Source organism: Callionymus lyra, chromosome 2 (genome assembly GCF_982586985.1).
Source record: "Callionymus lyra chromosome 2, fCalLyr1.hap1.1, whole genome shotgun sequence".
Classification (NCBI taxonomy): domain Eukaryota; kingdom Metazoa; phylum Chordata; class Actinopteri; order Syngnathiformes; family Callionymidae; genus Callionymus; species Callionymus lyra.
In genome coordinates, this window is record NC_141819.1 from 6,515,697 (window position 1) to 6,539,354 (window position 23,658).

The following is a 23,658-nucleotide window of genomic DNA, read 5'->3' on the forward strand; positions in this document are numbered from 1 at the left end:
CCAACACTAGATCTGAATCTTGAACCTAAATCGAGGAATTGAATTTTCTTTTACTACATTTGAAATAATTAATCAATAATCAAAATCAAAATATCTTCATAAATATTTTCACTTTTGTAAAGTGAAGATTTAAAGCCTCACTTTTTAGATTTTTTTTATTTAGATTTCCTTCACTAGTCCCACAAGTGGATTTTTGTTTACAGCAGCATCAGGTGACAAGAAGGATCTGTCGCGTCTGCAGTTCATACAAAACCCTGAGCCGCTCGAGTAGAAGAACTCACATTTCTCCTTCAAACTCTTCACTGGCTGCCAGTTTCTTTCAGGATCATTTTAAAATTCTGGTTCTTACTTTCAGATCTATTCATGGTCAGACCTTCCATCAGTGATCTGATCCAGACTTACACCCCAGCTCGGGCTCTGAGGTCTGTGGATCAGAATCTACTGATGGTTCCTGAACTTCAGGACCAGAGGAGAGAAATCCTTCCAGAATGTTGCTCCTAAGCTTTGGAACCATCTCTGTGTTTGATGATCTACTGACTCCTTCAAGAAACATCTGTGTTTGATGATCTACTGTCTCCTTCAAGAAACATCTGTGTTTGATGATCTACTGACTCCTTCAAGAAACATCTGTGTTTGATGATCTACTGACTCCTTCAAGAAACATCTGTGTTTGATGATCTACTGTCTCCTTCAAGAAACATCTGTGTTTGATGATCTACTGACTCCTTCAAGAAACATCTGTGTTTGATGATCTACTGACTCCTTCAAGAAACATCTGTGTTTGATGATCTACTGACTCCTTCAAGAAACATCTGTGTTTGATGATCTACTGACTTCTTCAAGAAACATCTGTGTTTGATGATCTACTGACTCCTTCAAGAAACATCTGTGTTTGATGATCTACTGACTCCTTCAAGAAACATCTGTGTTTGATGATCTACTGACTTCTTCAAGAAACATCTGTGTTTGATGATCTACTGACTCCTTCAAGAAACATCTGTGTTTGATGATCTACTGACTCCTTCAAGAAACATCTGTGTTTGATGATCTACTGACTCCTTCAAGAAACATCTGTGTTTGATGATCTACTGACTCCTTCAAGAAACATCTGTGTTTGATGATCTACTGTCTCCTTCAAGAAACATCTGTGTTTGATGATCTACTGACTCCTTCAAGAAACATCTGTGTTTGATGATCTACTGACTCCTTCAAGAAACATCTGTGTTTGATGATCTACTGACTCCTTCAAGAAACCTCTGAAGACATTTTTTATTTGTGCTTTTCCCTAAATTTCTGAGACCCTAGTGTTTGTCTCTGTGTTATCTTGATCTTTAAAATATATATTTTAACTGTGTATTGTTTTTGTAAAGCGCTTTGTGAACCTGGTCTAGAAAGATCTCTACACGACGACAGGTGGCGCTGTTTCCCAACAACACAACCACGAGGGAAGAGACTTTACATCTTGAACCATCGACTTTCATCATTAATCAACTCTACAGAAAGCGATGAAAACAAAGAGTAAGAAGTTCTTAAACATAAGTGTTTTTTTAAACAAAGACGCGGCGACAAGAAGTAGAAACGACAGAACAACCGAGTGGATTCGATAGAGTTACTTTATTGAAGCTCGGGAAATAACAGATGTAGTTTCCAGCAACTAATACAGACGGTTCAAGTTCTAAGTACCAGGAGCTAGTAACAAGTACACACAGTCTGATGGAGAGCATTGTGGGAAATCGGAAGATGAACGAGTGACGAGGGACGAACCTGCCTGAACTTCCTGTAGGTTAGACGTTAAAATCACATTCACTATCTACATCGTTCGGCACAAGACTCTTTTAAAATATATTTGACGTCCTCGTATGTGAAAAAACACCTTCTCATAAGTGGAGTATTATAAAAACATTACTACAGCCAACATGGGAACAACTAATAATGAGGAGATGATCAGTAGATATTTACGGACCAGACAAACATGTGTAAAGATGCACCAATACTGTCTTGTGTTCGTTAAAGCAGCAATATGTAACATTTGACTTTGACTGTTGTTCTCCCCGTGTTGTGTGGGTTTACTCCGGGCACTCCGGTTTCCTCCCACAGTCCAAAAACATACAGAGGTTGATTGACAATTTGAGGAAATTGTCTGTAGGTATGAGTGTGTGTGAATGGTTGTGTGTCTTTGTGTGTCCTGAGACAGACTGGCGTCCTGTCCAGGGTGTCCCCTGCCTCTCGCCCTATGAAACTGGGATAGACTCCAGTCTCCCCGCGACCCCCACAAGGGATAAAGCGGTAGAAAATGAGTGAATGAATGTAATAATTAGATTCACTTTGAAAAACAAGTACAACTCTAGCTATGATTTAAACAACGTTCTCAAAAAGGTAACTTTTGTCTGGACGAACCCTTCAGAGTCCAGGGGTGTCATGTGACCATCAAACTACTTGACAGCAGTGGTTCAGAGGAAGTGTTTTTTAATATGTACATACTGAGCTTTTTTAGGAAGATAAAAACAGAAACTGACACAATACGAGTCTTTGTCTTGTTTCACCAACAACTGTACGAAAAAGCCACAACATTGCAGTTGCTCAGATCTGACACTAGGGGGAGTCAGAAACAATCGTTTCAATCTTACGTACTGCTGCTTTAAGAGATTCTGAGGGGCTTTACAAGAAGTCTGTTCACCACATGGTCATAATTTTAAATAGTTTTGATAGTTTAATTCAAACTTTATTTTCTACTCGCCCTCATGTCGACCAAGAGTTTGGATTATTTTCAGAGTAATGTGTTCTTTTTAGAGTTATAGACAAACATGTTTGTTCATTTTAATGTAGCGACTGGAGCTCAGTTGTCTTCGTCTTAATCTTCGTCCAAAAAGACACTTAAAAACATCCAAATACCTCCCTCTTGGGTTGTTACAGATGTCAGGTAGATCTTGGATATTTACCCAGAGCACTTCCTGCCTGTGTAGCATGTTAGCATGTTAGCTTCTGCTACAAACAAACTTAAAAAAGAACAGATTACTCTGAAAATAACCCAACATTAGGTTGAGTAGAAAGTGAAATTGTCACTTTAACAGTTTTATTTCTGAAACTACTATTTTAAACTTGATGAGTCTTTGGTTGAGGCTGCTCAGTGACCTTTGTGTTGACCTTTGCTCAAAATTTCAAACATAAAAACCGGAAAAACACTCAATAGCTGCTGTTGTTTATCGAGCAGGAGGTGCGAGTTTGACAGTAAACACACAATTGTTGGCTTTGTCTCAACTGCACACGACTTGGACGGAAACTTCATCCGTGACAGTGTGTTTTAAATTGTTCTCATAATATTGTAACTCACGTGTGTGTGAATGTGTTACTTTCATATGTCGTCATTAGATCATTTATATTCTACAAAAGCTCTCTCTGGATGAACTACTTTTCTTTTTTGACCGCATCACTGTCTTTTTTCTCTCTTGTAACAAACGTTGACAACAAGTACACTCAGATAAATAGAAGTATAAAAGTGAGTATTGGTACATCTTTCATACGGACGAATGTGAAACCAAAGAGAAGAGGAAAATTCCTTCCGTTGAATCCACACACGAGACGATGCTTTTCGTGAACTCAGTGCTCTTCCTTAAAAAGCTGCTTCTGTGGGAACAAACAGGAGAGACGACGGGTCAAGACCAGAGCGTCATGATGGATACGGTCAGAGCGGCTTCATCCAGAAGAAACACAACGTCCGGAGTTTTTAGTTCAACACGCGATGAACGAAGGACAAATAAAAACTCTTTGATGGAGAAAATTATTTATATGACATTACTAGAGGATTTGGGTAAATTTCATCAAATGGATTCAACTTATTTACAAAAAGCTTCGATAAAGATTTAACTGAACAAGACGGATGGATGGGTGGATGGATGGATGGATGGATGGATGGATATATGGATGGATGAATGGATGGATGGATATATGGATGGATGAATGGATATATGGATGGATGATAAATGGATGGATGGATATATGGATGGATGGATGGATGGATGGATATATGGATGGATGAATGGATATATGGATGGATGATAAATGGATGGATGGATAAATGGATGGATGGATAAATAGATGGATGGATGGATATATGGATGGATGGATAAATAGATGGATGGATGATAAATAGATGGATATATGGATGGATGGATAAATAGATGGATGGATGGATATATGGATGGATGGATAAATAGATGGATGGATGATAAATAGATGGATGGATATATGGATGGATGGATAAATGGATATATGGATGGATGGATAAATGGATATATGGATGGGTGGATGATGAATGGATGGATGGATGGATGGATAAATAGATGGATGGATAGATGGATGGATGGATGGATATATGGATGGGTGGATATATGGATGGATATAGATAGATATGGATGGATGGATAGATAACAGCTGCTGTGATTGGTCAAACATGGAGGTTTGTCACCGCGTCTCATTAATCCACGAAGTCTCCACCTCCAAGGGACTCGTTGTATAAACAAAGCGGGGTGTGATTACAGCTGGAGGAGCAAAGCCAATATTACGTCATAATGGACTCTCGTAACCTCTCGTTCGTCCAGATTTCAGAGCAACTTTATAAAGTAATAAAGTGTAAAACACTTAGTTACTGCATCTTGAAGAACATTCACTACATGTCAGGAGAGTTGATCAGTAGTTTTTAAATATATTTAGTAAACTTAACTACCACCTTCTGTTGAGTTTTTAATTCAAAACCACTACATCGACGTTGGTAACATGACGCCCACCTTACTGTCTGTGGTGGTGATTGAGTTCTTGTCGGGCTCCCTCTCCTCCGAGCTGGCTCTCTGGTCCTCCTCTCTCTCCACGTTCTCTTCTCTGGCTGAGATCCTCGATAGCTTGGAAGACGTCTGTCACACACAACCACACATTTAACTCGCGTCTTTCTGAAGACCAGTCCCTGACCAGTGCCCAGGATCATGTTGTCAGGACAGGAAGGTGAAAGTGAGTCCAGACCGAGACGGGGTCGTCGGCTCCTCCACTGCTGGCCTGAGAATGAAAGGTCTGTGGTGTTATGGTGGAGGAACTACCTTGGAGACTGAAGTCTTTTTCCTCTTGGATCCGGTGTTTTCTTCGTTCTGCTTGTCGTTCTTGTCCTCCACCGACTCGCCCTCCTCGCCCTCGCTGCTGCCCTCAGCTGTGTTGCCTCCTTCCTCTGTTTCAGACGTGCTCTGAGGCTCCACCTGTGACGTCCATCAACACACAAGCCTGAGTAAGTACCTGCAGTACACATGGATTTATTAACCCTCTGGAGATCTCCTTCGGGGATGTGGGTTTCCAGTTCACAGCAGATGAAAGTTTCATAAAAACAAGAACAAAGTGCAAATAAAAAGAACATACGCAAGGGATGACAAAGTGCAAATATAAAGTTAAAAAGCCCAAGGGACGACAAATTGCAAATATAGAGAACAAAGTGTAAGGGATGACAAAGTGCAATAATAGAGAACAAAGGCAAGGGATGATAAAGTGCAATAATAGAGAACAAAGTCATGGGATAACAAAATGAAAATAGAAAGAACAAAATTCAGGGGATGAAAAAGTGCAAATATGAAGAACAACGTTCAAGGGATTAAAAAAGTGCAAATGAATAGAACAAAGGTCAAGGGATGACAAAGTGAAAATATATAGAACAAAGTCCAAGGGATGACAAAGTTCAAACATGAAGACAAAGTGCAAGAGATGATAAAAAGCAAATATAAAGAACATGGATCAAAGGAAAACACAAAGAAAAGGTGTTGTGTTTGTGTATGTTCATGTATTACTGTATTTTATGTTTCTGTGTTTGGACCTTCTTAAGTGAGTGTGTGTTGAGCACTATGTGTGTTTTTTTGTGTTCTAGTGTTTTGTATTAAACTAATAAGTTGTTAAATTAACCTCTGACTTGTGCGTTTATACAAAACTGTTCTACTGCAGTAACAATGAACAAGGACACAGTACTTATATCTCTTACCTTGTATCCGGTGAACTTGACCCCGGGGTTGTTCTCAATCTCCCACAATCCTTCATTGAAGCCTTTCCTTTTGCTCGACTTCCCGAATTTGTCTTTGAATTCATTGTAGGGTATGAGATCCTTGGTGCCGAGAAACGCTCTGGAGGAGAAGATACTGTTGTTTACGTATATAAATACACATTTCAGTCTGTAAAACCTTTTAAAACTGCATAAAAAAAGCAAGTGATGATGTAGATAATTCCAAATATGAAGAACAAAGTGCAAGGGATGACAAAGTGCAGATAAAAAGAACGCTCTGGAAGAGAAGATACTTTATTTGTACGTATATATACATATTTCAATCTGCGAAACCTTTTAAAACTGCCTAAAAAAAGCAAGTGATGCTGTAGATAGTTCAAAATATAAAAGAAAAAAATGCAAAGGATGACAAAGGGCAAATATAAAGAACAAAGTTCATACTGTAGTAATTCATCCAAATTCATTGCAAAATCAAGGGTTTGCATCTCAATTCAATTAAAAACTTCAAGTTGACAATTTCACTTGATAAAAAAGGTATTGAAGATATTAAAAGACACACATGTACTGACATACTTGTAAAAAGTACTGTCACAATTAACAAAATTACAGTATTCACACGAGCACTGGCCTCTTTTACTCCGTCAGCAACGACACAATCGATCACTCTTCACTTTTTATTACAGTATTTACAACCTGACCATGTTTTAAATGAAAGTAAAACCTTGTTTTATAGAGTTGGGCGAGTCTTGTTAGATCAACAATAATGTGCCATAAACCTCTTGATCATCTCCATCATGGAGCCTCTTCAATGGCAAACACGAACATCACAATAACTCATAAAAACACTTTAAAAATAGAAAAAAAAGGTGAAACTAAAAAAAAGTTCTTACGTCTCATGAGTGCCGAAGAAGAAGATGGGGTACTTGTTGGCAGGTGGTTTGACGGCTCCCTCTGGAAGTTCATCGATCTGACGGACAGACAAGGAACATTGAGATAAAACCTTCAACTCAAACATCGAGCTCTGGAGCGACCACTTAGAAGGACTTCGCCAACAAAGCTTCTCCATAAGGTTTGAAGAACCGTCTTCCACAGATTGACATGTTCTTCAGATTTCAACGATGATCTGGACATTCAAGGGTGTCCTCGATGCAGCTTGGACCGACCTACAACCATGCTGGTCCACAGGACCACGATGCTGTTCTGACATACAGATGGTCAATGTAGCCAAGAGGAGCTTCAGGGACTGAGCCTCCTACAGATGGTACAGACTCACTGACCATCAAACCAGTCTGGTTCAATTCTTCTCATGTGGAGCTTCAATCCAAGAGGGACCAGTATGAACGTACGGAGGTATTTGGATGTTTTCAAGTGTCTTTTTGTTATGTTTTCACTTTTATTTTGTTCCCTCGCTTCCTGTTTTCTTCCCTAGTCAGGTAATGGCTGGACCTCATGAGTAACCAAGAACTCTACTTCAACCACCAGACCTGTGAGGCACATCAAAGATCTTCCTGCTCTGGTTTGTTGTTGGGTTTTCTGTGGATTTTTCTTGTTGGACCTTTTGAATTGTCTGCCTCTTTGCCCATGTGTCTGAGTGACTTAGTTTGTTCTTGATAAGCAAGTGTTTTGACCTTGTTTTATTTTCTCTTTGCCAGGTTCCCTCTAGTGCCCTGAAGGATGTGTCTCGCCTGCAGTTAAATCAAAACTCTGCAGCCAGAATTCTGAGCCGCTCTAGTAGAAGAACTCACATTTCTCCGATCCTTAAAACTCTTCACTGGTTTCTTTCGGGATCAATTTTAATGATCTGTTGTTTTATATTCCCTGGTTCGGTGGACGTTTTGGTTTTTGGACATTTTGACATTTTGAACTCTGGTTTTCTTTGTTTTGTATCGTTATGTTTTTGACTTGTTATTTATAAAAAAATGTTGCTATTGAAATATTTCGTCTGCTGGTTACTCTCACCTGCACTTGGTTCTAGTTGAGATTGTCGTTTGGCGTTTTATTTGTGTCTATTTGTTGAGCGTGAAGTAGGACATTTTGAGCACCTGAGAATATGTTTTGCGTGCACTTAAGTGACAATTAGCATTTTATTTTTACTTTCTTGCTGAAGCGAGTGGATAAATGTTCAGAAACACTTGATTGCAACACTTATCCCGGAAACCCTGTTGCCGTTGGAAACCAAACAGCCAATCGGAAACAAGCTTTCTCCGGTCTCTGTGATTGGTTGGCGCTATACAGTCGCTACAATAAAATGAAAAAACATGAAAAAGATTTTCGTTTGTTCAAACCACTTTATATTTCGCTGGAGTAAAAATTACATGCAAACTGTCACTTACGCGCAAAACATATTCTCAGGTGCTCAAAATTTCTAACTGCACGCTCAAAAAATAAAACCCCATACAGTCGCTACATTAAAATGAACAAACATTCAAAAGAACAGATTACTCTTGAAAAAAACATAAGTCGACATGAGTGCGAGTAGAAAATGAGGGACTTCTGGTTGAACTGTCACTTTAAAGTTACTAATAAGTCAAATTAAAACGTTTAATATTCGAAACACGCTGGAGTCAAACAGTCTTTATTCAAAAAGCATGATTTTCAAAACACCTGCTTAGTTCGCCTGATCGGGGAGCCTGCACTGCGCGGGGCGTCCCTCCTTCTCTCCCATGGTTGCACATGAAAGGTGGAAATCCTTCTTCACCACAACAGACCTCGGTGAGAGGATCACACTTCCTGATCCACGCTTGAAAAACCATCACCATCGAACCCCCAAAAAAACATCATTTTCAATTAAAATGGAATCATTTGTGATCGATACACGGATCGCGTGGGCAGTGCCGTGTGTCTTCACACACACACACACACACATACACGTGTTGACACGAGGAGATGGAATAAAGAAGATTTTTGGATGACGATGAAGAAATATATATAAAATAAATAAAAAAAACAATATTTTTTCCACCGCAATGCGCGGGTTTTCTTGTCGTTTTTTTTCAAACGCGCACGTTGGCGACACAACATGAACAAACACCTCCATCTGATCCTTCTCGACACCCACGGGCCACATCCCGACTCACCCACATCCAGACTCACCCGGGCCGGCCAGTGCGGGTACCCCTTCATCTTGGCGAACACCAGCTCTCCCGCCTTGTATTCCCGCGGCCGTGGACGCGCCATCTCGCTGGATTACAAATTGACGTTGTTTTTTTGGGGGGGTGTGTGGAAAAAAAAAACCCTTCTCTATTCCGAGGACCTGGAGCGAAGACGAGGGGGATTCTCGAGCCTCGGCGTGTGTTTAAAGAGGCGGAAATAAATGATTTAAAGGAGGAAAACGTCGCCAGAAAAGGGGTTCTCTCGCTACGCATTCAATCATACGTAAACGTGATGGAGAATAGCTAAAGTTGGCGCAAGGATGGAAAAAGACAACGAAGACGACGCACTGCTGCCGCAGCTCCGAATAAAAACAATGACTTCATAAATAGGATTTGAATCCGTGTATCTGACGTGTATTACAGACGAGTCATCGCAATATTATTACATTAAAGCGTGTTATTAGTGAAGTGGGAAAATAAACCATCGCAATTTATAGCTAATTTATTAAAATTCATTATAAGTGATTTGAATCATAAAATAATAAATATAAATGACTGGTGTTTACCAAATATAAATAAAAAAAAGATGAAAATACGTCAAATTGCATTGAAGATTGTCAGAAAAGAACACGTGTTAATGTGACAGTAAGAAAGTTGAAGGTTCAAATCCAGCTCATAAATCATATTGGACACCAATGCATGAACATATTATGAACATCCTTTATATTTTTAATAACTGAATTAAAATTTAAATCAACTTACTTGACCGAAAAAAGAGCCAGAAAAATACGATTATAAATTTATATAATTACATTTAAGTGATGGTTCAACCCAAATTGAAGCGTCGCTCATTTTCTACTCAACCTCATGTCGACTAATGTTGGATTATTTTCAGAATAATCTGTTCTTTTTAGAGTTATAGACAAAAATGTTTGTTCATTTTAAGGTAGCGACTGGAGCTCAGTTGTCTTCGTCTTCGTCCAAAAAGGCACTTAAAAAGACACTTAAAAACATCTAAATACCTCCGTACTGCTGGTGACAAGACGGGGCAGAATAATCCCTCGTCCTGTTCCACGAGTCAGTGCTAGTCCACCTGCTCTCACTGTTGTGTAAGAGACTAACTGTTTGTGTTACCGTTCTGTATTAACAATATACAGGGCGGACCAGATGTGGCATGAACCAGATCTATGGCGTTATTTTAATGGAGCCTCCGATTCAACAGGTGGCGCTCTTTGTTCATGAATAAAGTGAGGAAGACGCATAGCAACCGCTCCCTCTCTCTCTCGTTTGTTTATGAAGTTTATATTTAATCTGAAACTCTTTACAGTGACGTCCCTCTTGTATTGATGGACAACACCTCTACGCCCCCTGGATCTCTGGTGGCAGGGGTCTGATGAGACCACGGCCAAGCGTCTGGCTGACCTGACCGAGGAGCTCCAGAGGGACCTGGACAGACATCATGAGAAGCTAGTCTGGGTCTTAACAAGAAGGATGTGTCTCGCCTGCAGTTCATACAAAACTCTGCAGCCAGAATTCTGAGCCGCTCTAGTAGAAGAACTCACATTTCTCCTTCAAACCCTTCAGTGGCTGCCAGTTTCTTTCAGGATCATTTTAAAATTCTGGTTCTTACTTTCAGATCTATTCATGGTCAGACCTTCCATCAGTGATCTGATCCAGACATACACCCCAGCTCGGGGTCGGAGGTCTGTGGATCAGAATCTATTGATGGTTCCTGAACTTCCGGACCAGAGGAGAGAAATCCTTCCAGACTGTTGCTCCTAAGCTTTGGAACCATCTCTGTGTTTGATGATCTACTGACTCCTTCAAGAAACATCTGTGTTTGATGATCTACTGACTCCTTCAAGAAACATCTGTGTTTGATGATCTACTGACTTCTTCAAGAAACATCTGTGTTTGATGATCTACTGACTCCTTCAAGAAACATCTGTGTTTGATGATCTACTGACTCCTTCAAGAAACATCTGTGTTTGATGATCTACTGACTCCTTCAAGAAACATCTGTGTTTGATGATCTACTGACTCCTTCAAGAAACATCTGTGTTTGATGATCTACTGACTCCTTCAAGAAACATCTGTGTTTGATGATCTACTGAGTCCTTCAAGAAACATCTGTGTTTGATGATCTACTGACTCCTTCAAGAAACATCTGTGTTTGATGATCTACTGACTCCTTCAAGAAACATCTGTGTTTGATGATCTACTGACTCCTTAAAGAAACATCTGTGTTTGATGATCTACTGACTCCTTCAAGAAACATCTGTGTTTGATGATCTACTGACTCCTTAAAGAAACATCTGTGTTTGATGATCTACTGACTCCTTCAAGAAACATCTGTGTTTGTTTACTACTGAACTCAAATGAGAGAGACTGGCATCATACAGACAACATTTCCTACTATCTCAGCAGTAACTCTCCAGTTGCTCCACAGACTAAAGGGTGACAGGAACCAAGCAGACCACCTCAGAGATGGTGATGATGGGGATGTTATGGCAGCAGATGGTCTCAACATGCCAGCTAATGTTTTAACGCCCTCGCCAGACCTGATGCTAAAACTGCAACCCCGTGAAAGTACGTTCCTCCTTACATGGACACAGAGCCTTACCAACTCACCGGCTCTGTGGCTTTTTTTTGAAACCATCGTTAAATAGAAGTAGAAGAAGAAGCTGTCGCGTCATTTCCTGTTAGTGTGTAGCAGCAGAGTTTGATTTGAGACATACTATCTGTGGAGAATTAGTTACTAGTTAGTACGTACACTATCCTGATGCACACTAACTTCTAGTATACTAAGAGAAGTATGTGATTTGAGACACAGCACAGGTGTGCTTCCTTCGATACGATACCTCAGGGTACAGTGGCTGAGAGGTGTAAAAAACGAAATAAACAAATTCACACAACGAACACGAAATCAATTAAACAATTTCACAAAACACACAATCATTGAAACAACAAATTCAAGGGATAAAACACATGGAAATTGTAAAGTTGTTATAGCGATTGTGTGTTTTGTGAATTTGTTTAATTGTTTCATTGATATTGTGTTGTGTTTTGTGAATTTGTAATTTGTTTTCAGTGATTGTGTGTTTTATTTCTGAATTTGTTTATTTTGTTTTGCCACCGTATCAAGGGAGTGGATCTGATGAATAAATGCATCTGAAAATAAATGACTTTAAGAAATTCAATCATTTAATTTAGTAAGAAATCAAATAAAATGTTGCAAGAAAAAGTTTAAAAAAATCGATCTAATAATATAATATTAGATTAAAATGAATAAGATTATTAAATTATTACACATAATTTTATAAAATCAGACATTGAAGAGATTATTTCTATTTAAAAATAAAGTAGCAATGACACGGCATGATGGGAACGGTTTGGTAAAAATAAAGAACCAGCATTTCATCTGCTCCATTAGTTACAACATTAGAATACTAGTCTAAATTAAAATGTTAACTATTTCACTCCTTTATTATACCTTAATAACACTTACACGCTTCCATGCTCGACAAGAAGAGCCTCTGAGCATCAGGTTTGGAGAGTCTGGTCCTCGCTAAGCTCCAGGTCCGTTTCCATCAACTAGCTCGGGACCACCTTGATGTTCAGAACCTTAAGGTTTCCTTCAACCCCCGGTTCAGAAGAAGAGAAGTCCTGGGATTATGAACAACAGCCTATGGAGGAAAAGCAATGGCTGCTGGTTCTAATCCTCTGAGGGACCCATAAGGATGATATTTAAGTTTTCCTCTGCACTTTAACCATGAGTTCTCCGTCAGTGAGCAGCTGTGTGGTTTCATAACTATTTGGATCAATGATGTATTTAAGTGATACATTTACCTTATCAAGCATCGTCCATCCCCGAAGTCTCCACCTCCAAGGGACTCGTTGTATAAACAAAGCAGGGAGTTATTACAGCTGGCTGGAGGAGGAGTGAAGCCATTATTATGTCATAATGGACTCTCGTAGCCTCTCGTTCGTCCAGATTTCAGAGCAACTTTATAAAGTGTAAAACATGGTCATGATGAGGGACTTACTGTATGTTGGAGAGGAAGACTTCATGATTAAATACTTGTCTTAAGTCACATTAGTTGACCTTTAAGAAGCTAGTTAGCAGCAGGAGAAGGAGGATAAACATGAGGTTGTGAACTACTGTAAAATAAAGTTGTCAGTAAATGTTTTTTTTCCTCTTGTTTTATCCTTTTTTCTTACCAAGCAGCTGAAACTGTGTTTGGTTTTCATTCGACAACGAGTTGAACTACGATTGTGACTCTGGAAAGTATCGGAGGCACATGTGATAAGAGTGTGTACTACGAAAAAAAATGTGGTGCGAGTACTTTTCAACAAAAAGTTTAGTTGTTTTTTTTAAGAATGAAACAAGTGTGTAAATGTGTCTCCTGCTGACATCGGAGCAGGTTCTACTATAAACTCGTTTCTGAAACTACACAACTATTTAAGTTTGTATATGTCACAGTAGAGATTGGAATCCAGTACGATCTGGAATCCTACTAGTACAGATTGGAATTCCAATCTGTGTAGTTTCAGAAATGTGAGAGTTAAGATTGGAATTCCAATCTCTACTAGTACAGATTATAATCCTGCTACTGAACTGGGATCTGAATATTGATAAGGGTTAGGGTTTGATTACATCAAAATAACATTTTGACCCAAATTTCTCCTGGTAGAATTGGAGATTGTCCTGGTAGAATTCCTATTTGTCCGAGGACAGATTGGAATTCCAATATTCAGCTCCCAGTTCAGTAGTAGGATTCCAATCTGTACTAGTAGGATCTGGAATCCTATTAGTACATCTGTTCCAATAGGATTTCAGATTCTACTAGTGAATTCCAATTAATATATATATATTATATATTAAAGTATGTATTACATGTTCATATGTTTCTTATCCCCCAACAGTACCACACTTATCTCTACAATAAACTCTGAACGTGGTGTAGTCCTGGTCACAATGAGCACTATTACTGGTCTCTGTGTGGGAGACCCTCGAGTGAAGGGCTTTTTGCAAGAGCCTCAATGGATTCAACAACCTGCCGTGCATTTTTCTGCCCCACTGTGGAAATTCAAAACTCTAGAGTTGATACGTTGATACAACTCATTTTTTTTCACGTCCTCCCCAGACCTGATCCGAGGACTCGCCAGTAAACCTGTAACTGATATCTTTAAGTTTCACCTTCTCCCTTATATGGACACGTATATTAATGCATATGAAAATAAACGAGTAACAAAGTGTATTTATTAAGTCTTTTTCATATTAAAATGTTTTTTAAAATGTGTGAAAAACCTTTTTTTATTAAATAGTTTTACAGTAAAAACTCTTATTTCAATCTTATTTCAACATTTTTAAAGCATATTTATTTACAACATATTTACTGAAGATGATTAAAATCAGAATATGCTTAAAATACATAAATATATAGGTTAAAAATATATTGGCAAATGTGATCTAAAGCTCTCAGGAAGAATATAAAACTTGTTCTTGTGGAATGAAGTAATTTCTGAAGTAAATTTGCGGTGTTAATGTTCCGTTTACTACTTAATATGCTCAGACTCACTTATGATTTAAAAAAACAAAGATACGGGTTAAATAAATGGTAAATGCAGTTATAAAGCTTGACCACAAGATGGTGCCATTAAGAAAGCCTGGTTAGATCGTAAATACACATCGATGATCCAGTTCAATCCTTCACTAATAATTAAGATCAATAAATGAAAATTGATTTTTATTATTCATTCCCTAAAAGTAACGAAAGTAACAGAAACATAGTTTTGTATCAACTCTTGGCTCATGCTTTAGTACTGGTGACATTAACTGTGAGATTTTGTGAGTGTTTTTTGTCGGTTCTGTTGATTATTTCTGCTTGAAAGATGTTTTATTTTGAAAAAACAAAAACAAAACTTAAATAATACTAAATAATGCTTTTAATAATCGTCCACATACAGTTAATACACAAACATCTTTTTGTAAAAACAGTCCAGAACTCCTGCTGATTCAGCGTTATAATGATTTTTCATGTACTTAATTGTAGTTTTTTTGCAGGTATAATATTGTATTATTTACTTTTTTCATCTACATGTGATGATACAATGATAGTAATAATGTAGAATGTATATTATGTATATTATGTGTATTCACACCTATTTATCTTATGCTTTTATATTACCCTATATTATGTTAAAGTGTTTATATTTGAATATATATCTATATCTGTGTTAAAATATCACAAAAATGTATGCTTTTATATTACACTATATTATTTTATAGTGTTTATATATTAATATATATGTATTTATTGTATATATGTATATCTGTGTAAAAATATCACAAACAAAAGAATAATTAAAAAGGAAATATAGTAAAAAATACTTTACTTTTTATACCCCTTTTTCAAACTACAGGGTTTTGTTTTATTTTATTTTTAATTCTGCTTTTTTTTTGTTGAATTGTTGTTTTGTAATTTTTCATCTTCAAACAATCGTTTGACAAAGTTCAAAATAAATCAGTTCATTTATTCAAATCAGTTCATTCGTTTCGGCCCCCGTTCGATGTCGGCCCCCGTGACTCTAATCCTAACGGTGGTGCGTTCGTGTTCAAGCCTCACCATCACGCCATTCGCTTCCTGCTTCAACCGTCCGCTCGCCACGTCTGGACCTCCATACGTGGACCGACCATAACCAAAGACTTCCACCGGTCTGGGGGTTTTGTTTTTTTTCCCTCCCAAAGTTACAGGACCCCCGCGGCTGCCACTGCTGCTCCGGCGGCCGCCATGATCCTAAGTGGCTCGACTCACAACAACGCTCAGTTTATCACACATTTCACACTTTCACACAGTTTGCCGGCGAGACCTTCAGGAGGCATTAGCTCTGAGAAGACCCCTCTGACCGGCCGCACTCCCGACCTGAAGACAAACGTGTGCGATCTGGTTAGCGGGCGACACCCGGCGCTCTCAACAAATGATCTAAATGCTCATCAGGACTGTCGCCCGCCGCAACAAACCCCCCCCCCCCCCACCCCGGCCCCCCCCCGTGGCTCGATGATGTCCAGCCAGGATGAATAAGAGGAAATGAGGCAGACATGCTGGAAATAATAGTTGCCATCGTGCCCTTTAGCAGGGGGCGCAGCCCACAATGGTTTGCATGGCACGGGGTGTTTAACGCTACGATCAGCCGTGGTCCGACATCCAAAACCAAAGCTGTCACCCCTGCGGAAAAATCATCCTCGCCTCCGCAATTTGTGCACTTAACACTTCAGTTGGCTCGTGACAGGCACTTATTTCCCTGCGCCGGGGTTCTCCCCCTCGGCAGGGAAGCCATCCGACCGAGGCCAGTCTCAGTACCGTGTTCGGCTGTCGGTCCGCGAGGGTCGTCGCCCCGAAAGAAAGCGACCGGACCGTCGACACCACCTTATGTTCACGCCGCGCTAAACGTCGGCGTGTCGGGCTGAGACTGTTTCACACGTGTTAACGAAAGACAACACGCTTGTGGCACTTCTGTCCGGATCTGGGGGGTCAAGGCTATTTTTGTTTTTGGGGCGTTTTTCCGAGGTGAAATGGTCGGAAGTCGAGGCACAGGTTTGTCGAGCAGGTGAAGGACTGGAGACTTTGAACATCAACTCATTGTCGGGGACGGACGAGACATGGGTCAGTACTTAGTTTTGAGTCAAAGATAAGGTTCCATAAAGAAGAAGAAGAAGTACAAAAAAAACGTTTTCTTTACATTCAGAACCAAACAGTATTTGGTACAAACCTGCATTAAACTGACACTGCACAGGAAACGGCGACTAGACAATTCCCAGCCGGGAAATCGCAGCGGTGGTCGCTCGCCCGTGACGTCAAAACTGTAAAAAGCTACAAAAGAGTAAAATCCTACAGTGATCATTTGCACTTTTATCTACATTTTAAAGATGGAATGATGTTTCTACGTATGCTGGAGCAGGAGGTGTTTGGAAAAACTTTGCAGATTTTATACTTTTTTGACCTCGTCCCGTTCATCTCTTATTGGAATGATTAGGACGTCGTGAAAAATACATATTCTGGTGAGAAAAATAATAGCACTGCGAGTCCAATTGAGCCGCACGTTTTGAAGTATTTTTTGTTTGTATGTGTTCAACGGTGTGGGGCGTGAAAAGTGCCAAAAACGGAAGGAGAAGAATAACACGGTCCACTTATTAATGTCAGAGTCCTATAGGGTGTAGATTTTAGGACATCGTCAGCTCTTAGGAAAAAAAGTATCAGGTCTCAGGAAAAACTCTCTCATTTGTCAGACGGCCTCAGGAAAACATCCATAAAGTGACTAACCTCAAGGAAACATCCCTCAGGTGGAACAGTCTTCAAAATAAAAGTCTTTAGCCAAAACGACCGACGGCAGTATCAGGGCAAAAATGAATTTAACGTTTTATATTTTGAATGGAACCAGAAGTACTTGTTTCGTCGTCGAAATCAACTTCCCTGGCATGATTTGCTCTAGAGACTTTAAAAAAGATTTTAGAAACCTATTTATTTTCCACATTAAAGATATATGAGCGTAAGCTATATTATTGAAAGTGAAGTTAAAAAAAGTAAATTGATAATCAAGTGCAATATTGCTTCTATATTCTGTTAGGTCCTTTATTAGCAATGGATTTTTATTTTATTTACAATTTATTAATGCTGAATTGATTTTTTCTTTTCGAGACCTGATATTTTTTTTCCAGAGATCTGACGATGTCCTCAAATGTACACCGTACTCCTGACATGTATAGAATGTTTTTCAAGACACAGTAAGTTCCTCATCATGACCATGTTTTACACTCATTACTTTATAAAGTTGCTCTGAAATCTGGGCGAACGAGAGGTTACGAGAGTCCATTATGACGTAATAATGGCTTCACTCCTCCTCCAGCCAGCTGTAATCACACCCCGCTTTGTTTATACAACGAGTCCCTTGGAGGAGGAGACGTCCGGGATCAACGACGCCAGTGACAAACCTCCACGCTTGACCAATCACAGCAGAGTGGGCGCGGTTATGGTCAACAAGATTTAATCTCCAGAGAAACAAAGTGTTTTCAGTGGGCGTAGCTTAATATTTCAATGAAAAGATCGTGATGACCACTGCAATTCGAGGGGCCACAGTCCAGGATTCCAACAAAACATCGCAAGTCTAGTTCGTTACAACTGTTGCTTTTGACTGGTCAAGATGATTACGTTAGATTTAATGTCTGTAAACTCATGTACTCAAAGAAATTGTTGAAAAATAAAAATAAATAACATGGAATGCAAAAAAGGGGGGATTATAAAAACATTTAAATTGAGAAATACTGTTGAAAAGTGATATCATAGAAAATGTAAACAACTGTATCTAATAATTAAAAACAACTTAACTGTTCTTCCTTAAGAAAATTCCTTAAAAGGTCAACTAACGATAAACTCCAACTCTCCGGACATGAACTAAATGTTCTTCAAGACACAGTAAGTTCCTCATCATGACCATGTTTTTAAACGTATTACTTTATAAAGTTGCTCTGAAATCTGGGCGAACGAGAGGTTACGAGAGTCCATTATGTTGCAAAACCATGCATGTTTACATAACCATCTTAATATGTTTATATTTATTTTATTTATTGTGATTAATTACAAAGCTTTTGCCTCATTTTTCGCGAGGCAGCCATGTTTGCAAACTTCAACCATATATAGTTTGTACATACAAATGTTTAAAACGTTGTTTTTTAAGTGAATACATTCTACAGTAGAGTGGAAATAGAATACTAAAATAAAAGATGCAACAGGCTTTATCAATCAGTTCTACTCAAGCATCATCTGTAGCTCTGGTGAAGTGAGAAAGTGTAAAATCACATTTATGGTCATTATTTGATACTGTCTGGATGTAACTCACTCCAAGAAAACTGAACCTTTTCCCGACGTACAAAAAAGTATCTTCTGGAATCACAGCTGCAAGTAAAAGGTCGACGCGTCCTTGTCGTCCCTGATCATGAACCCGGTGGAATCAAAGTAATAAATACATGGTAATAAGGGTAAGAAAGGGACACTGCTGCCGCCAAGTCCTCGAGTCCCCGTTAACGCTTATTGCTCGGGATCCTTCAAGTGCTCCCGATCTCCATGTTTAATAATTTATCTTTTTTTTTTTTTTTGTCATGTGAAAAGCTGGCTTTTTACATCAACAGTAATGCCACCTGACAATCGCTCCCTGCAGTCTTGCCTGTGGCCTTCCCGTGATTGACAAGGACAAAACGTGGAGTCATCTTGAGCCTCTGTGTTTAATTGTCATCTGCAGACGAGGGATTTCTCTGTGAACTGAAACCATGACTTTGAGTTGAATGAGTAGAAGGACTGGAGCACGACAAGCCAAACCCGGCGCGGCGCCGAGGTAAAGCCGACGCCGCGGCGCTCGGAGAGCGCGGCGACTTTCAAGGCCGCGGCGACTTTCAAGTGGAAAACACGCCGACACGTGAAGAACATAAAACCTCATGGAGACCCTGAAGACACACGTTTGTTTTCTGAAGCTTGTTCCTCTCGCTCGTGACAGTTCACAACAAATTCAAACTCACGTTCTGCAAGTAATGTGTTCTTTTTAGAGTTATAGACAAAAATGTTTGTTCATTTTAATGTAGCGACTGGAGCTCAGTTGTCTGCAACTTCTGGTGTAGACAACTGAGCTCTGGAAGCGCTTGTGATATTTACCCAGAGTACATCTTGTGGGATTTGTTTCTAAGTTCCTCATCATGACCATGTTTTCAACTCATTACTTTATAAAGTTGCTCCGAAATCTGGACAAACGAGAGGTTACGAGAGTCCATTATGACGTAATAATGGCTTCACTCCTCCTCCGGCTTTACGCTTTGTTTATACAATGAGTCCCTTAGAGGGGGAGACCTCCAGTGTTGATGACGCGCGGTGACAAACCTCCATGTTTGACCAATCACAGCAGAGTGGGTGTGGTTATGGTCAACAAGATTTAATCTCCAGAAATTGTTTTCAGTGGGCGGAGCTTAAGATCATTTTCTAATGTCAATATTTAAATGAAAAGAGAGTTTTGTACAAACACACACTGATGATACAATAGAGTCACACATCACAACAACACACACACACACTGATGATACAATAGATTCACACATCACAACAACACACACACACACTGATGATACAATAGAGTCACACATCACAACAACACACACACACACACACTGATGATACAATAGATTCACACATCACAACAACACACACACACACTGATGATACAATAGAGTCACACATCACAACAACACACACACACTGATGATACAATAGAGTCACACATCACAACAACACACACACACTGATGATACAATAGAGTCACACATCACAACAACACACATACACTGATGATACAATAGAGTCACACATCACAACAACACACACACACTTATGATACAATAGAGTCACACATCACAACAACACACACACACTTATGATACAATAGAGTCACACATCACAACAACACACACACTTATGATACAATAGAGTCACACATCACAACAACACACACACTTATGATACAATAGAGTCACACATCACAACAACACACACACTTATGATACAATAGAGTCACACATCACAACAACACACACACTTATGATACAATAGAGTCACACATCACAACAACACACACACTTATGATACAATAGAGTCACACATCACAACAACACACACACTTATGATACAATAGAGTCACACATCACAACAACACACACACACTTATGATACAATAGAGTCACACATAACAACAACATACACACACTGATGATACAATAGAGTCACACATCACAACACACACAAACACACACTGATGATACAATAGAGTCACACATCACAACAACACACACACACTGATGATACTATAGAGTCACACATCACAACAACACACACACTTATGATACAATAGAGTCACACATCACAACAACACACACACTTATGATACAATAGAGTCACACATCACAACAACACACACACACTTATGATACAATAGAGTCACACATCACAACAACACACACACTTATGATACAATAGAGTCACACATCACAACAACACACACACTTATGATACAATAGAGTCACACATCACAACAACACACACACTTATGATACAATAGAGTCACACATCACAACAACACACACACTTATGATACAATAGAGTCACACATCACAACAACACACACACACTTATGATACAATAGAGTCACACATCACAACAACATACACACACTGATGATACAATAGAGTCACACATCACAACACACACAAACACACACTGATGATACAATAGAGTCACACATCACAACAATACACACACACTGATGATACTATAGAGTCACACATCACAACAACACACACACACTGATGATACAATAGAATCACATACACACATACACACTTTAGATGAACTCTAATGTAAAATATAACTAGAAAACATCACCAAAATACTGTAAATCCTGAGCTTTAATAAATTCTTAATAGCAACAATAATTAGTTTATTTATTTGTTGATCAAATCACGTATAAATCACAAAAAAACCTTGTGTTCTACTTGGAAAGAAGTTTCCAGTCCCCAGCGCGGCGGAGGAATTAGCGCCGAAAAAACTCTCATCACAATTATACGAAGCAAATGTACTTACCTCTGCTTCACTGGTGCTTTTAAGGCAGCTCTTAACTGTCCGGGTCTCAAGATAAACATAACCCTCATGACTCCTGCCACTGTTTCGCTGAACAGTTCAGACAAACTAACTCAAAGAACGGAGAGCGTCAATAGTGTCTCCTTGTCAGCCCGGTGACAGCCATCTCTGAAAAACATGTTTTTATCTCTGGTTTTTTGAAGAAAAACCTTTTTATCCTCCTGATTTTACCAATTTCTTTTTTGCCTGAACCCGGCTGACTCGCTCCTTTCTTCGCTTTCGACTAAATTGATAGGGGTTCAGGAGTTAATTGTTCAGACATGTGTTTTGCTCCCTTATGGTGAGTGGATGTGGATCAGGTTGTGGTCAGGGTTCACGCTGACATGTTTTTGTTCGCCGGCGCTGTAAATGGAAACAAGGCCACGCTAGAGTGCCGAGCAGGGAGTTGAATAGGAGTTCCAGCGAGGCACTTACACGAGTCTCCATACAGCCGTCGACAAAGGAGGAAAAAAAAATCATCTTGAGCATCAGACAAGGCACCAAATTTTCCAATAAGAGACACTGTTATAGAAACTTTGACGAGATGACACCCCGGACAAATATCAGGGTTGTACGTATTTAAAAAAAAAAAAAAAGAGAGAGATATACAGTAAGATAGCAACAAAGCAGGCAGCTTTCAAAGGTTGACTTTAAAAGAAAGAAGAAAGAAAGTTTCTCCTGCACTGGATTGATGCCATTTCTGTGGAGCTTTTTGTGAAGTTTGGACGGTTTGCGGAAACTCATTGAAAGGAACCGCTCAGTGAGATAGATTTGATTTTAAATAGATTTGATTTCAATGCAGAACAATATTTTCTAAATGTACTATTGGAATATTACGGGAATAGTCATGTTTTCTGTGGTAATACTTCTACACACTTTTTAATTACGGTTATGAACGTGTGCTTTAGTTCAATTTAATAATCCTTAAGTTACTGTATCTGGTCTTGAGCCTATCCCAGCTACTAAGGGCGAGAGACGGGGGACACACTGTACGTGTCACAGGCCACACAGTGACAACATTCACACTTAAAGAGAGAACTTAATACAAAACTCTGCAGCCAGAATTCTGAGCCGCTCTAGTAGAAGAACTCACATTTCTCCTTCAAACTCTTCACTGGCTGCCAGTTTCTTTCAGGATCATTTTAAAATTCTGGTTCTTACTTTCAGATCTATTCATGGTCAGACCTTCCATCACTGATCTGATCCAGACTTACACCCCAGCTCGGGCTCTGAGGTCTGTGGATCAGAATCTACTTATGGTTCTACGCACACGGCTCAGGACCAGAGGAGAGAAATCCTTCCAGACTGTTGCTCCTAAGCTTTGGAACGATCTTCCTCTCCCTGAAAAATATGCTTAACAAACAAACTACGTGAACAATATTCAGGTTTATATCTTGACAGAGATTATTTCTAGATATTCTAAACTAAACCTTTAAACCTCAGATCAACATGAACTCAGACATAAGTCACTCTTTGTAAGGAGAAGAAAAACATTGACTTTTAAGTCTGTTTCTGTGCTTTTCTCAGGAGAGGAAACATTTGATAAAACTTTACATAAACACAAATACACTAAAATATGAAGATGATATTGAACTAAAGTAGTAATTATTTCAAATTGAAATCAAGATATCTGAAAACCCTTCTGTCAATACACATTGGAATTCCAATCTCTACTAGTAGGATTCCAGATCCTACTATCTGTACCGTGACATATATTCAATCATTCCTTCGCTGTGATCCAGCAAAATACTTTTGGAAAAACTGTTGTCAGTCAATCTTTATCACCGTTAACTGCTCAAGTTCTGATGAAGCCTTTCATAAAGACATTAGG

The 23,658-nt window shown here is 39.2% G+C and overlaps 1 protein-coding gene across 2 annotated transcripts; it reads right to left on the minus strand.

Moving 5' to 3' along the window:
- Nucleotides 1–1,601: 1,601 nt before the first annotated feature.
- On the minus strand, nucleotides 1,602–9,565 carry hdgfl3 (HDGF like 3). 2 transcript variants are annotated; one of them, XM_087783327.1, is made up of 6 exons: nucleotides 9,119–9,565; nucleotides 6,916–6,992; nucleotides 6,008–6,146; nucleotides 5,088–5,240; nucleotides 4,790–4,907; nucleotides 1,602–3,624 (listed from the first exon to the last, which is right to left on the minus strand). In XM_087783327.1, exons 1-6 carry the CDS (start codon nucleotides 9,200–9,202, stop codon nucleotides 3,611–3,613), a joined length of 585 nt encoding a protein of 194 aa, XP_087639453.1. In that variant the 5' UTR covers nucleotides 9,203–9,565; the 3' UTR covers nucleotides 1,602–3,610. The 2 variants fall into 2 exon arrangements, with proteins under 2 accessions (XP_087639453.1, XP_087639452.1); XM_087783326.1 differs by having other exon boundaries at nucleotides 4,785–4,907; nucleotides 9,119–9,563.
- Nucleotides 9,566–23,658: the final 14,093 nt, after the last annotated feature.